The 13,777-nt window shown below is 36.7% G+C and overlaps 1 protein-coding gene across 5 annotated transcripts in view; it reads left to right on the top strand.

Moving 5' to 3' along the window:
* Positions 1-13,352, top strand: part of AEBP2 (AE binding protein 2) — a 43,722-nt gene extending 30,370 nt beyond the window's left edge. For 2 of the 5 annotated variants that reach the window (XM_063308972.1, XM_063308970.1), the window contains 4 exons: positions 7,487-7,554; positions 9,224-9,337; positions 9,659-9,725; positions 11,073-13,352. In XM_063308972.1, coding sequence (XP_063165042.1) covers positions 7,487-7,554; positions 9,224-9,337; positions 9,659-9,713 — 237 coding nt within the window. In that variant the 3' untranslated portion in view covers positions 9,714-9,725; positions 11,073-13,352. Of the gene's footprint in view, positions 1-2,677; positions 2,745-7,486; positions 7,555-9,223; positions 9,338-9,658; positions 9,726-11,072 lie in introns of those variants that run through there. The other 3 variants (XM_063308973.1, XM_063308971.1, XR_010068337.1) reach the window with 2 other exon arrangements.
* Positions 13,353-13,777: the final 425 nt, after the last annotated feature.

Below are 13,777 nucleotides of genomic sequence, written 5' to 3'. Positions count from 1 at the left end.
TTTATCCTTACAGCAGCCCTATAAAACTGTTTAGGCTGTGATTCCTCCAAGATTATTCAACAAATTTCATGTTTTAATTGGTTAGATTTATATTCCATCTTTCCTCCAGGAGCTCATGGCCTACATAGCTCTCCTGCCTTCAGTTTTCTCTCTGTAATAACTCTGTGAGGTAGATTGTTCTGAAAGTGAGCAGCTAAAAGTAACCCATGGTTGAGAAAGGACTAAAACCTTGGTTTCTCAGAGCCTCATCCAGCACCTTAAGCCACTAGACCATAGTCATGGATAAGTGACATTTGAATCCTACTCTCAGTAATACTATGCTAGCACTTTAAATGGTTATACCAGAATAAATATATGTATTCTTTCCAACTTTAGTGGAAAGTTGGAAAGAAATTATATAAAGAGGCCCAGAACTCTGTCCACCAGTATGATGACTCTTCAGAATAGAATACAACACGGCAAATCTGGTGTGGCAGGAAAAACAGACAAAAGAAAGATGGAGGTCTGTAACTGTCACAATCTGGCCAGGGGCTGTGGAGAAGGGAACCAGAATGTCCTTGTGGGAGAGGTAGGTAATTGGGTAATAGCTCAGAATGTTGCCAGTCCTGCCTTCTAGGCCTACCTTCTTTCTGTCACATGAACCAGAGAGGAGTATGTGCAACCCACCCCCATGTTTCCCTGTGCACACATACACACAGACACTTGCAGCATAAAGTGACACAACAGCACTTGTTACTTGACCCACAGATTGATTAAGTGCCATCAAATCAGTGTTGGCTCTTATTGACCACGTAGATAGATTTTTCTCCAGGATGATCTGTCCTTTTAGGTCTCATAATGCTGCATTCATAGTAATTGTAATTAAGTCTATCCACTTTGCTGTTGGTCATCCTTTTTTTTTTCTTTTTCCTTCCACTTTTCCTAGTATTATAGACTTCTCAAAACAGCGAGGTCTTCGTGTAATGTTTCCAAAATATGATAATTTGAGCCTGGTTCATTTGTGTTACAAGTGAGAACTCTGGATTGATTTGTTCTATGATCCATTTGTTTGTTTTCACAACTAGCCATGGTATTCTCAAGAGTCTTTTCCAACAATAAAGTTAAAAAGTGTTAATACTCTTTCAGTACAGCTTCTCTAGAGTCCATCTTTCACTTCCATAGAGTGTCACCGGGAAAACCATTATCTATGATTCTTATCTTTGTAGGTATAGTCATGTCATGGCATCTGAATATCTTTTCCAAGACCCTCCTTGCTGTCCTGTCAAGTATTAGTTTGTGGCACATAAGTTATTCACTACCTGAATGTCTTCACTGTCCATTCTGAGATTGGTTGCTTTATCTGTTGTCATTAATTTGGTCATCTTTATATTTAACCATAGTCTGTTTTTTTACATATCCCTTGACTTTAATTAATGGAGTTGTGGTCTCATTTTTTTCATGTGTTCCTTGACATTCATTACTGGAGTTTGCAGATCATTTGCGTTTTCAGCTATCAGAGAAGTATCATCAGCAGAGAGCAGGTTATTGATGTTTCTTCCTCCCAGTTTTAAAACCACACTCGTCTTCTTCCAATCCATCTTACCTCAAAATATATCCAGCATATAGTTGGAATAAATAAGGTGATACAGCCTTGCTCACTCCTTTTTCAACCTGGAGCCAGTTTGTTTTTTCAAGTACCATCCAGACTATGGCTTTCTGTCCTATATATCAATTTCAATGGACAATGAGATGATCTGGGATTCTCAAGGACATTCCATAGATTAATATGGTCAACACAGTCATAGAACTTTCTGTAGTCAATAAAACACGTTCATTTCTATTTGGTTTCTGTGGCTTTCTCAATTATCCAGTGTGTATCAGCAATAATGCCTCTTGTTCCTTAGCCTTTTCTAAAGCCAGCTTGAGCATTTGGCATCTCTTTTTCCATTTAGGGCTATAATCTGCATTAGATGATACTGAGCATCATTTTGCTAGCATGTGAAATTAAGGATATTGTGCAGTAGTTGTTCAATCTGTTAAACCTCCTTTCTTTGGTATCGGTACATAGGCTGACCTCTTCCAATCTATCAGCCACTGTGTCGTTCCAGATTTGCTGCCATAGTGTGATTATAACCATTGCCAGATTCTTCTGTTGTTTTCTGTTTCTGTAGATGTTCCATCAATTCTTGTAGCTTTCCTACCTCTAATGACCAGAGTGCTGGTCTAATTTCATCTTCTAGTGCTGCTGGCTTTTATAAGTAGGGATACTCAAAGCTGTCTTGGATGTTGACATCTCTACTGTACAGTATTTCAATATACTCGTTCCATTTCTATTTGATCTTCTCTGAATCACTTACTGCCTGTCCACTGGCATCTTTTAGCATGCTAATTTGAGATTGGAACCTCCTCCTCAGTTTGGTGATCTTTTGGAAATTTTTCCTTACTTTCCTATGTCTGTTTCTATTCTCTATATACAGATGCTGTTTTAATGCTGTTCCTTGTTTTGTCTAACAGCTCCCTAAAGTTTTTTTGTTAAGTTCTTCCTGAGATATTTGCCTTTCTTGGCTTCGGCTTCCCTCCTCTTCCTGGCAGTTTCTACCATCTGTTCTGACATCCCATTTGGTTTCTTCTATTTCTTGGTCTTTGGCAGCCTTGTTCCGCTTTTATCTTTTATAACTTCTTTGATTTCATTCCACAGTTCCTCTGGTTCTCTGTCAGTGAGGTTCAGGACTTCAAAGCACTTCCTGATATTCTCCTTGAAAATGGTAGGTATATGCTCAAGATTATATTGTGGAACCTGTTGGCTTTGATCTTCCTCTTTAGCTTGACTTGGAACTTGCACATGATCGGTTCATGATCTTTTCTACAATCAGCCCCTGACCATGTCTTGGCTGATTAATTGAGCTGTTGTACTCCTTATACCAATAATATAGGCAGTTTGGTTTCTTTGTTCTCCATCTGATGATGTCTGTGCATTCAGAAATTATTTTGGTTGCTTGAAGAATGTGTTATCAGTAAAGAAATCAGAAGCTGGTAAATTGTTCTCCTTAATTCCGGTTTCCTGGGCCATAGATTCCAGCTACAATTTTCTCCTTATTGTTTCTAACTTAGACATTCCAGTCTCCAACCACAAGCAGCACATCTTGCTGGCATGTTCTATCAATTTCAGATTGAACTTGACCCATCATCTTGCATCAGTGGTTGGAGCATTAATGTAGATGATCATTATATTAAAGGATTGCCTGCAAAGTCTAATTGATGATATTTGGTCATTGATTACATTGTGCCCAAGCACTGTCCTCCTGTATCCTTCCGGACTAGGAAAGCAGTGCCATTTCTTCTTTGTTTTCTGTTTCCTGAGTAGTAAGCAGTATGATTTTCTGACTTAAAAGTATTCAATTCCAGTCGATTTAAATTCTCTGATGCCTAAGATGTCAGTCTGTAATCAGTTCATCTGATCTTTTTCTGTGCTGAGCATCCCATGTTCACTCCTTTACATTCTGTATTCCCACTATAATTCCATCTTTGCCACTTCAAATTTTGCTTTTTCCTCACAGCAACATTAGCAATTGGACATCCTGAAGGGTTTGATCTTGCCATGTCATAAACATCATTAGTACTCCAAAAGATCCCCAGATCTTCCTCAGTGGCATGCTGAGTGCCATATGACCTATATTGTCAGTCACTTTACCTTGTCTATCTATGTGGTTTCTTGGTAAAACACAGGAATTGTTGCCTTTTACCAAGCAGAATGAAACCTTGCTGTTGTCATTAAAGTGATCATCTGCCTCTAGTATCTTCCTATATCTCTGCTGCCTGATGTGAGTGCCTGCTTGCTTTAGCTGGGCAATATACATGACCTTCATGCTTTGGGTGGCCCTGCTAGGAATAAATACTTTTGTGTATTCCTGGTGTTCTTCACTCATCTCTCCTGGAAACTCCCTTCTATCACCACAATGAGGTAGCAGAGTAGGACTTAAAGGTGAGAAGGGTGTGATTGCAGAGAAGAAAATATGAATAACTTCCTATGGCTACAGCTGGAAAAGAGATTGGAAAGAATTCCCTATGTCAATTAATAAGAGAAAATAAGTTTATTTTCGTAACTGTCAAAAAGTTGTCAGAAATTGTGATACGACCCTATCAATCATAAGAGTGATTTGAACAGTTCTACCCTGCTTAGTTCCAGTGTGTTTTTGAGCATGTCATGATATATGCAAATATTCCTCCCATCATTACCAGAGTTTCCCCTGATATTTTAACTGATATTTGCCCTGGCTAGCAATGACATTGGTGAGAACTTTGGAGTTATTGTTCAGGATAACTGAAGGATTTGATGTTGCTTCCTCCTGCTCTAAATTGTAGTTGCCTCTACTTATTCCCACTTGCAGGATTGTCATAGAAAGAGAGAACGATTCTGACCATTTGGCTGCATATGTGTTGGCCCATTCTCCCACCCTTTTTTGAGTTGGTACTTACTATCTGAAAGAGTATTTGGTGTTCTTATATACATTCTCTTTATCAGCAAGTGTCCTAATTGACACACCTTTTTGCAGTTGGCTCCAAAGTGTTCCACAGTCCTACTCCAGTCTCCTATTGCAAAATTTCAGAATGACTGTGGATTGGCTGGCTGGGTTACAGGGAAGGAGATGGGACCAGATCAGCTTCTCATGGACAGAAGCCCACAGTAGAGTCATTGCTGCTTAAGATGTTGCTTCCTAGGATGTTGAAGTTGGACTGATTATAGTTCGCTTGAAATCCCTTGCTACTCTACTTCAGAACACGGTTCACGGTTCCAGATCATAGCTTGGAGGTTATTCTTCACATGTGTCTAATTTAGGCTCCACCGAATCAATAAATAGCTTGAGAAGAAAAGAGGAGGAAGCACACAAGTCATCAGCATTTCCAAATCTTAAGACTGTGATTCTGAGGATCTAAATGTAATGCCTCATTATCGATATAAAAGTGAGGATTTTGCACATTTTAGAAAGAGAATTATATCTAGATTCTGCAATAAAATTTCTGGAAAAAGACACAGCTGCTTTAAGGAGTTGCAGGCAGATGCTATATGAGTGCACCGCACATTCCAAACATTTAGTAGCTGAAACTGAGCAGCATAATATGGAAGAGTATCATCTTGGAGTTATTTCTGTTGTTCTCCAGGAGAGGTCAGCAGAACTCTATTTGCATAAATATAACCTTCGTTCCTGGTAAAGATTGACTTTTCAGAAAGTCTGCAGTAGAAACAGGAACATTTGTTTTGTGCAGAAGATATAATTCTTTGTCAGAATCTTTGCAGTCCCATGAATGGTCCTTCAACCATTTGAAGACAAATCTAGCAATACTCTGATAGCTGATTTGTGGCTATTTACCCCTGCTTTGAAGGTCTGAGCCTTTTCATGCAAGTTTCTTCTCACCAAGATGACAACCGAAGCTTAGAAAATAGCCTCCATGGAGTTTCTCTCCATGGGGAACCTCAGCTGTTGCTTTCCCCCATTGCCCTAGATAAGAAGGTTCATTGTTGCTACTTGGTGAAATACTTTCTGAGGGATCTTTTGAATCCACAAAAAGAGTATTGAAATCAGTACCCTCCAGATGTTTCAGACTAGAGCTTTTATAATATCTCACTTCTGGCCATATTCTGACCATAGTTATTGGAATGATTGCCCAAAATATTTGAAGGACACCAGGTTATTTGCCTCTGGTATAACTATGAGTTACACTTTTCTACCATTACCTTTTGACTGATACATAAAATACAACATCTGCCCAGTTGGGCCCCCTCTTTGTTGACTATTGTATTTGTGAAGTGCTTTCCATAGGACTGAAGATTAAAGTTACGATGCATCCAGACATGAGGTTTCTTCCAAATTTGTCTTCCACCTGTCTTAGTTGTCAGAAAACAACATAGAAACAGATAAAAATAGTTTAGGCATGTTTTGTACCACTCTTGATCTCCAAGTCTCTAGAATTTTGTTTTATGATCAGCCTTTTTGTAGCCAGCTTTCCTGCCATTTTTTATTATATTTAATACTGCTGTATTTATGTTTCAAATATACATGTGGCTGAAGATTGCTAGAATACTTGACTAGTATTTGAAAATATTTTATACTTCCTTTAAAAGATTGCCTCTAAAAATGCAGGTATAGATCCTTTGCTAATAGTGCTGCATTGAAGCTTTTGGGTTTGTTTTTTAAAGCAAGTGTAACAAAAATCTGGCATGCAGGATAAGAAAATAGTAATGTACCATCAGTCTTACTTTTCATATCAGATGAGAATGTTTGAACATAGTTTAGAAGTTCAAAACATTGGGAGGAGCTCTGATTCTCTTTGAGAAACTGTGTGTGTAGCTTTTGAGCTTAGTGGATAAGACAGCTTTCCAAAGCAGAGTAAATACGCAGTATTTCCATTGGCTTCACACAATGGATGTTTACAGTTTTTGCTGCTTTCTCCAATCAACTTCTTTCCTGATTTTCTTACCAGAGCCCCCATGGTTGAGTGGGGCTTGCCTTTTCTATTCATTTAGAAAATATATACGGGCGCCCATCTTAACCAAACAACTCTGGGCAGCTAACGATACAAACCAATATAAAACAAAACTACATTTAAAAATAAACATAATAAAGACAAAATAGAAAAGCTGAGGTATCTCATATATCACTCTCAATCCCCAGACTATATCAGGCTCTGTTAACAATGTGGCCCTAACACTTGAGAGAAAAGCCAAACCAGAAAATTTTTTAAGTGTTCAGAAGTTGGGAATTGGCCTAAATGACTCCTTACTCCATGGCATTTAAGTTATGTTTCTACGTTTCTGCAAGCAGCCCTATCCACACCTCTTTATCTGCATGCTTCTGTGAATTTCCCAGTGAACCATTAGCTTTGAAAACTAAGAATTCTAGAAATATGTCTGAAACTTGCAGCTATAAGCTTGTCGTCGTGTGCGAGATGGGCGGCAGAGGAAATAAATAAATAAATGTGTCTGTGTTGCTTTTACGCTGACGTTAATATTTTTACAGAACATTAAGATGTTTCCAGTTTCGGCTTGAGCTACTTCTTTATGCAGTCTCTTCAGGAATCGTGTTGAAGGCCAGACACCCAATTTGATACGTTTTGCATGAGCCAGGCTGAGAAATTAATTGTTTACTTCCACAGGGTGCAAAATAACATACGAAAAGTTTCCCTAATTGGATACCCTCCAGATGTTTTGGGGTGGCAGCATAGGAATGCCTCAGAAATGAGAAAGGCAGATAGTCTATGTATTACAGGAGATGAGGGCAGAGGTTAAAAGGGAATGTATGCATGTATTAGTAGCATCTCACATAAATCTGAATATCATCTCAGAAGTAAGCTGCTTTTCAAGAAAATGGCCATAGGAATCCATGAAAAAAATGCAGCCCAGAACACTTCTGCTCGTTGGCATAAAGCGTTTGGACCAGATCTTTTAAGGGCAGGAAATTCAAGAAATAAGATAAATGTTTGGAGTCACTTTTCTCATGGTTGCTTTTAGGTAATAGCTAAAAGAAAAGAGGACTCTGGAAAAATTAAGTTGCTGCTTCACTGGACTCCAGAAGATATGTAAGTATATATAGTCCCAGTAATACATAATTTGGGCACCTGCAGAAATTAGAATATTTCATATACCTTATACAAGCACACGCAGAATTTACAACATACTGAACAGAAGAGTTTCATGTTTCTCAAGCTTATAGTACTGTCATAAAGCTGTGATGGAGAATTACAGTTACCAAGTTAATTCATGCATTTGAATGTACATTAAGAAAGAGTAATATTCATCAAGAAGACAAAACAGAAAGCAACTTTCACACTTACCGCAATGCTGAAGACATTCATACCCTGAGCTAATTTTTGTTTGAGGTGCTTTAACATACTGAAAAGTATTTATATGCCTTAGTCCTATGTTAATTAGCATTCTTCCAAAACTAAATGGAAAGAGTGGGCAATATTAGAAATATCTTTATTTGTATAATAAGTAAGTACAGTAAATATTGGTGAATGTTCTTCTTTAGTATTCTCTTTGAAGATGCATGTGAGGTGCCAACTTTTCTGAAAACTAGGAGCCCTTTGTTACCTTGTTAACTCCATGCAAGCAGCTACTAAAAGGACTTTGAAAATCCTTATGCAAAAATATGTTCATTGCCACTATCAAAAACAGCAAGGCCCATTTGAACCTACTAACTGTTAGTTAGTTTTTTGTCCAACAAGCAACAGTACAGGGCACCAGAATTTAGCAATTTCTAACCAGTATATTCACATACAGGACACGTATGTCCTTTTCTCATACCCTTTTTGACAGAGGCACAATTCTTACTTTAACTTAATTCAACTTAACAGACTGAAATGTCCATTTCTCTATTACCTTTTGGAAGGCTCCTTAAAATTGGCCAAAATGAATTTGTGGGAAATGTCTTTCAAACGTTTGCCATTGCTTTTCAAAAATAGACAATTATGGCTCAGTTTCCCAAACTGAGAAAGGTTCTAGGTTTTCCACTAACTAAAGTGTATCTGAAACTTGCCTTTTAGTTAGCTTTGAAGAGATAATGCATGGAGATTTAAATAAGGTCACTGCCTGGGGCCCCCATTATTTTGAATAATATTAATTATTGCGATTAATACTTCTTACATGCGATTTTGAAAAACTCCAAATAGGCATTAGGTTTCTTCCCAGATCGGTTGTGCCATCGCCGGGCCTGTGGGAGTCTACAGCCATAATAAGCTTTGAGGGATTCTAAACCTTGCATCTTTGCCTCTTCATTGTATACCGCCCACTGTTCCATTTTGATACAGCACATTGTTGAGAATGCTATCCACAGAGCCAAAGCAACATCCTTGCTATCATTTCACATAGATAGTTTTGGGTTATTGACAAGTCCTATGTAGCTTCTGGAAGGCGCCATAGAATTTCATGCATACAAGTGCTTAATTTGGACCTGTAACACTGTCAAGTCTCATATCCCAATCATCATAGCTAATGTGTCAGAAATAAAACATTGCTTCATGAGAGGGGTGGAGCCTTCACCTGTAGCAAAGGATTTTAGAATTATAGTCCAGCAACATTTGGGCTGACCACGATGCTCACCTAGGAGCAGATTTCCAGCCAAACTCTTGGCAGTGCAACTGGGTGGGGATTTTATTTCCCATAACTATTGATAGCACCTGCTTTTACCAGGACTGATTATGGAGAGCAGATCACTGACCTTTCTTGAATATTTTATTTTATTCATAGTCTTCCTGATGTGTGGGTAAATGAAAGTGAAAGACATCAATTAAAAACTAAAGTAGTTCATTTATCAAAACTACCAAAAGATACTGCTTTGCTTCTGGACCCAAACATCTACAGGTAAACTTCCGCCTTTCTGGATGTTCTGTTTGCTCAGTGTGACTTTATGCCTTGCGTAACTTTTTGAAGCTGTATGAAAGGAATCAGTGCAGGTAGCCAAAATAGTCAGCACTATTCCTCCTTGATAATTACCTTCGCCTTCCCAATACTGTTTGGCAGATGTTAAGGAGGAAAAGAAGAAGAAATATTTTATTATTTTGACAGCATCCAGAAGTTAAGTTTTGAGGCCTGAGGTCACATGAATGTTTTTGAACTTGAACTCTGGCTGGTAAATATGTGTATTTACCGAGTGTATTTTACTTTTTTGTGCTTGGTGTACAGAAAGTCTAGTAAAGGAGGTACATTCAGTGGAATCCTGAAAGATCACTTCTCTTAAGATGACATGCTGGTTTGTATACCAATTTTTTAAAGTCCAAATTTATCTTTTTTTAAAATAATCACATTATGTTCAGCCTGTAATACATAGAGTATTACTTTAAAACCTTGGGACTCAGTGCAATTTAAGCAAACAAATTAAATGCCTTTTTCTTTTCACTTTGGGGATGGGGACAGACCTATCATCATTTATTTTTCAACATTACTATACAATTGGATTCTCTTAATATTTTTTATAAGGTTGACTTTGTGAAAATGCGGTAGGTTTCCAAACGTATATCTTCTGTACATTTTTTCCCCCAAAGGTAAACTGAAAAGCTGTAGAAGAGAACTCAGTTATGCAAACATGTACAAAGATATAACTAATGTTTTGCTGCCATTGGGCCTTTAAAATGTTAGAAGCTCCAAGTTCTAATGCCTGGCATGCCCTGTTGTAAAGAATCTCAGGTTGCAGAGGTAGGAGAGACATTGGCCCAAAACTTTGTGGAGTCCTCAAATGAGTGCAGGCTAGTCTTCATGATACTAACAACTTCCATACACAGTTGTGTGTTTATAAAAACATAAACTTTAGGCTCACCTGAGTCCAAGAAACTTTTCAGCTTACCTTTTATTTCCCATAGTTGAGATTAATACACTTAAATTTTGTCTTGGGAAAATTCATGCTGTTAACAAGTATTATTTAACAGAAGTAATCATAACAGCAGCACCCCTTAACATTTTCTTGGGCTTTCCGTTATATACTATGAAATAGTGTAATGTCATATTTTAGACCTGGCACAAGTTTCCGAAGTCCTCTCGTTTTCAGTCTGTTTCTTAATTAAATATATTAAGCTTTGAGGATATACGCAAAAGACTTTTTGGCAATTGCAACCTTGATCAGAGGCACAATGGGAGCAGGGCAGATGTTCCCACCAGAAATAATGGAAAATACTGTGATAGATACAGCTTTGAAACTATATACTTTGCAATGGCCACAGCTTGCTAAGTATGTGAAAGATGAAAACTTTAGTCTTTTTGCAAAGTGAGAGTTGTGAGTCTGTTTTTGATTAGTATGAATATTTTCTCTGGGATCATTCCCCACTTTTTCCGAAAGATAATAGCACGTGGTTACAGTTCATATCAATGTCTGAAGAACTAAACAGAAATACGGACTTCCTTCTGCTTCCAGATGTTTGAAATAATTTTTTCCACTGACTTCAACCTGATTGTGCCCTCAGAAAGAGCACCTGTCCCTTTTGTGACGACAGTAGAAGTATTTCTACGTAATTCCGTCTTAATTTCCAACAGGAAGAACCTGTTAACCAGGGCAAGTCAAACCGTCTTGAGAAGCCACCAATGCTGTGTTTCCTTTTCCTTCTAGAACAATGCCGCAGAAGAGGTTGAAGAGGTAAAAATCGACTTGGCGGGGGCACCCAATCTACCGTTTTAGTCACTGACCATGGAATTAGAATTGCACATTCCTTGAGTCCTTTACCTTCATCCACTGACACAAGGCACACACACCCCTCTGTGCCCAACTGCTGCCAGCTTATGATTGGTCTAACCATTCTGTGAATGAAGTTGATGCATCTATGGAATATATTATATATAAATGTCTAATATACCTTAATGGGATGGTACAATAGGAGTTGAAGCAAGGCTTCTTCCAGCATGCTCACCAATTTTTTTTTTCAGTGACTTTTCTGAAGCTTGTATTGGATGAACTGGCAGTGACTGAATTGCCAGATGAAGACCATCCCTGCAGTTGTTGTTATTACTCACGTTACTAATTTTTTGTAAGCAAACTCTTTGAAATCTCATCATTGATAAGCAACAGCTAGAAGGAATTCTTGGTGGAGAGTCTCAGTTGTCACTTTAGTGAAGTTGTGGTGTCGAATCACATAACCTTAAGTGGTGGTATCATGTTTAAGCAAAATGGTGGTGGCATTCTTTGATTTTTAGCAGAATGAATATATATATATATATATATATATATATATATTCATATTCTGCTTTAGCAGAATATATGTTCATATTCAGGGGAGGTTGATCAATGTTAGGTATTGCTGTATATCTGATCCTCTTCATAAGACTATTACTGTATGTTAATCAGACTTTAATAATACCTATACAAAAAAAGAAAAAGGAACAACATTGGTTTTATATTCTATTTGGCTTTCAAAACTCCAGCTTGCTTTTAAAGATTTTATCTTCTCCCTTCCCCTTCTTTTGGCCTAAATGTTTCTGTTTGTTCAAAAAAAAAGAAAAGAAAGAAAAAGTATTTTTTAAACATAAGCATTTAAAAATACAATTGTTTATGCACCAAAGTTGGCTATGAAAAGAATTAAATTGCTTCCTCACTTTATTAAGCAAGAAATTACGGATTTTTTTAAACCTACAGGAATAGGAAACTTGTGTACCTTGTTTGTCTTGTAAGGAGACAAAAAAAAAGCATATAGAGAATGGGACATTGCTTGTAAATAGTTTTGCAGATTTGTAATATATTTTTATATCACAAAATGTAGATGTTTTTTTCTAGAGGCATGGAAGTTAAAATGTATATATTATGGTAGAAATAATATTGAAGGATATTGTATGTCATTAGCGCTGCCAGAATTTGTTTAAAGCAAGCACCTTTCTTAACAATAATAAGTCTTTTGGATTTCTAAGAGACTATATACTACTGTTTTAAGAACAAAACACATTAAATATCCTTTCAGAAATCTTTGAAGGATGCATAATATCCATAGAAAGTTTACAGCACTCACTGCTGAACATGGATATGAAATCAGTCTTTTTCCTTGCTTGTTGGAAGGAACAAATGTAAAATAAATGAATTAATAAGGTGGCTATATGCAGTCAAACTGCATGATTAACCCTCCCTGTTTAGGAGGATTTTTTATTTTATTTTACTTTTACTTTACTTTTACTTTTACCTTTACCTTTACCTTTACCTTTACCTTTACTTTTACTTTTACTTTACTTTTACTTTACTTTACTTTACTTTACTTTACTTTACTTTACTTTACTTTACTTTACTTTACTTTACTTTTACTTTACTTTACTTTACTTTATTATTTTTGCATTACTACAGTGAGTTTCTTTTTACACTATTTTTTTAATTAAACAACGAATAAATTAATTAAACTCTAAAGTTTCTGGAGATAGAAGTTGGCTTTTTTTTTTTTCCAAATTGTACACGGAGAGCTGCCTTAATGAAGGTGAAATACTTGTTTGGTTCCCAGTGGTTTTAGAATGTTTTCACAAACATTTAAATTTATTATTGATGTGCATATGAGAAGCACTGCTGACATGGAATGGTTCTGAAATACTGTAGTTGTTTGACAATGGTATTTCATAAAGATCTGTGGCAATGTAACTATTTAAAACAGATGCAGTTCGTTTTGTCTTTATTTTTAATTTTGCTTGAGCACTTCAGTTACTGCTTTATCTTCATGAAATGGTCATTTGCAATTGCTTGGGTTCTCTTTCTTTAAAAAGTATAACATTGCCAAATAGGTGTTTTCAGATATAGTTTGTATTTGTATTTTTTTAAATCTTATTGTTTCATGAATCTCTTGTATGCCATTCATGATTGACATATGATTGTAGACTTTGCTGGAGTATTTTTTCTAATAAAAGAAAGCAAATGCAACCACTCTTTACAGTTCTAAATGTCATTTATTGCAGCAGGCTTTTTAAAAAGTTGGAGCACAATATGTAAATTATGTATTATTTTTCTGTTCGAATAAAACTGGAAGTTATATATTATTAAAAGTATTTCAATACCACTTTCCATTACAAAGGCCCCGAAGTGGGATTTTAAAGTAAATTTGGGGTGAAAACCAGAAAAAAAGGCAGGATAAAAATATGTCATTAAAACACAAATATTAGCAGGGATTCTTTGCTAATTGATGGGGAAATGGCAACATAAAAAGGTTCAGGAGTGATATTATTCCAGATGTCAAGGAATGGCTGTCAGATGTGTGATTTATCTGTTTTGGGAAAGGCAGTATTCTCTATTAATCAAAAGATGCAGCAATATTTGTTACTATGGCAGAGATTCCATATTTTACAATAGTATGT

Source organism: Candoia aspera, chromosome 7 (assembly GCF_035149785.1).
Source record: "Candoia aspera isolate rCanAsp1 chromosome 7, rCanAsp1.hap2, whole genome shotgun sequence".
Taxonomy (NCBI): domain Eukaryota; kingdom Metazoa; phylum Chordata; class Lepidosauria; order Squamata; family Boidae; genus Candoia; species Candoia aspera.
Note: the sequence above shows the minus strand (reverse complement) of the source record. Positions and strands in the feature narration are given on the sequence as shown.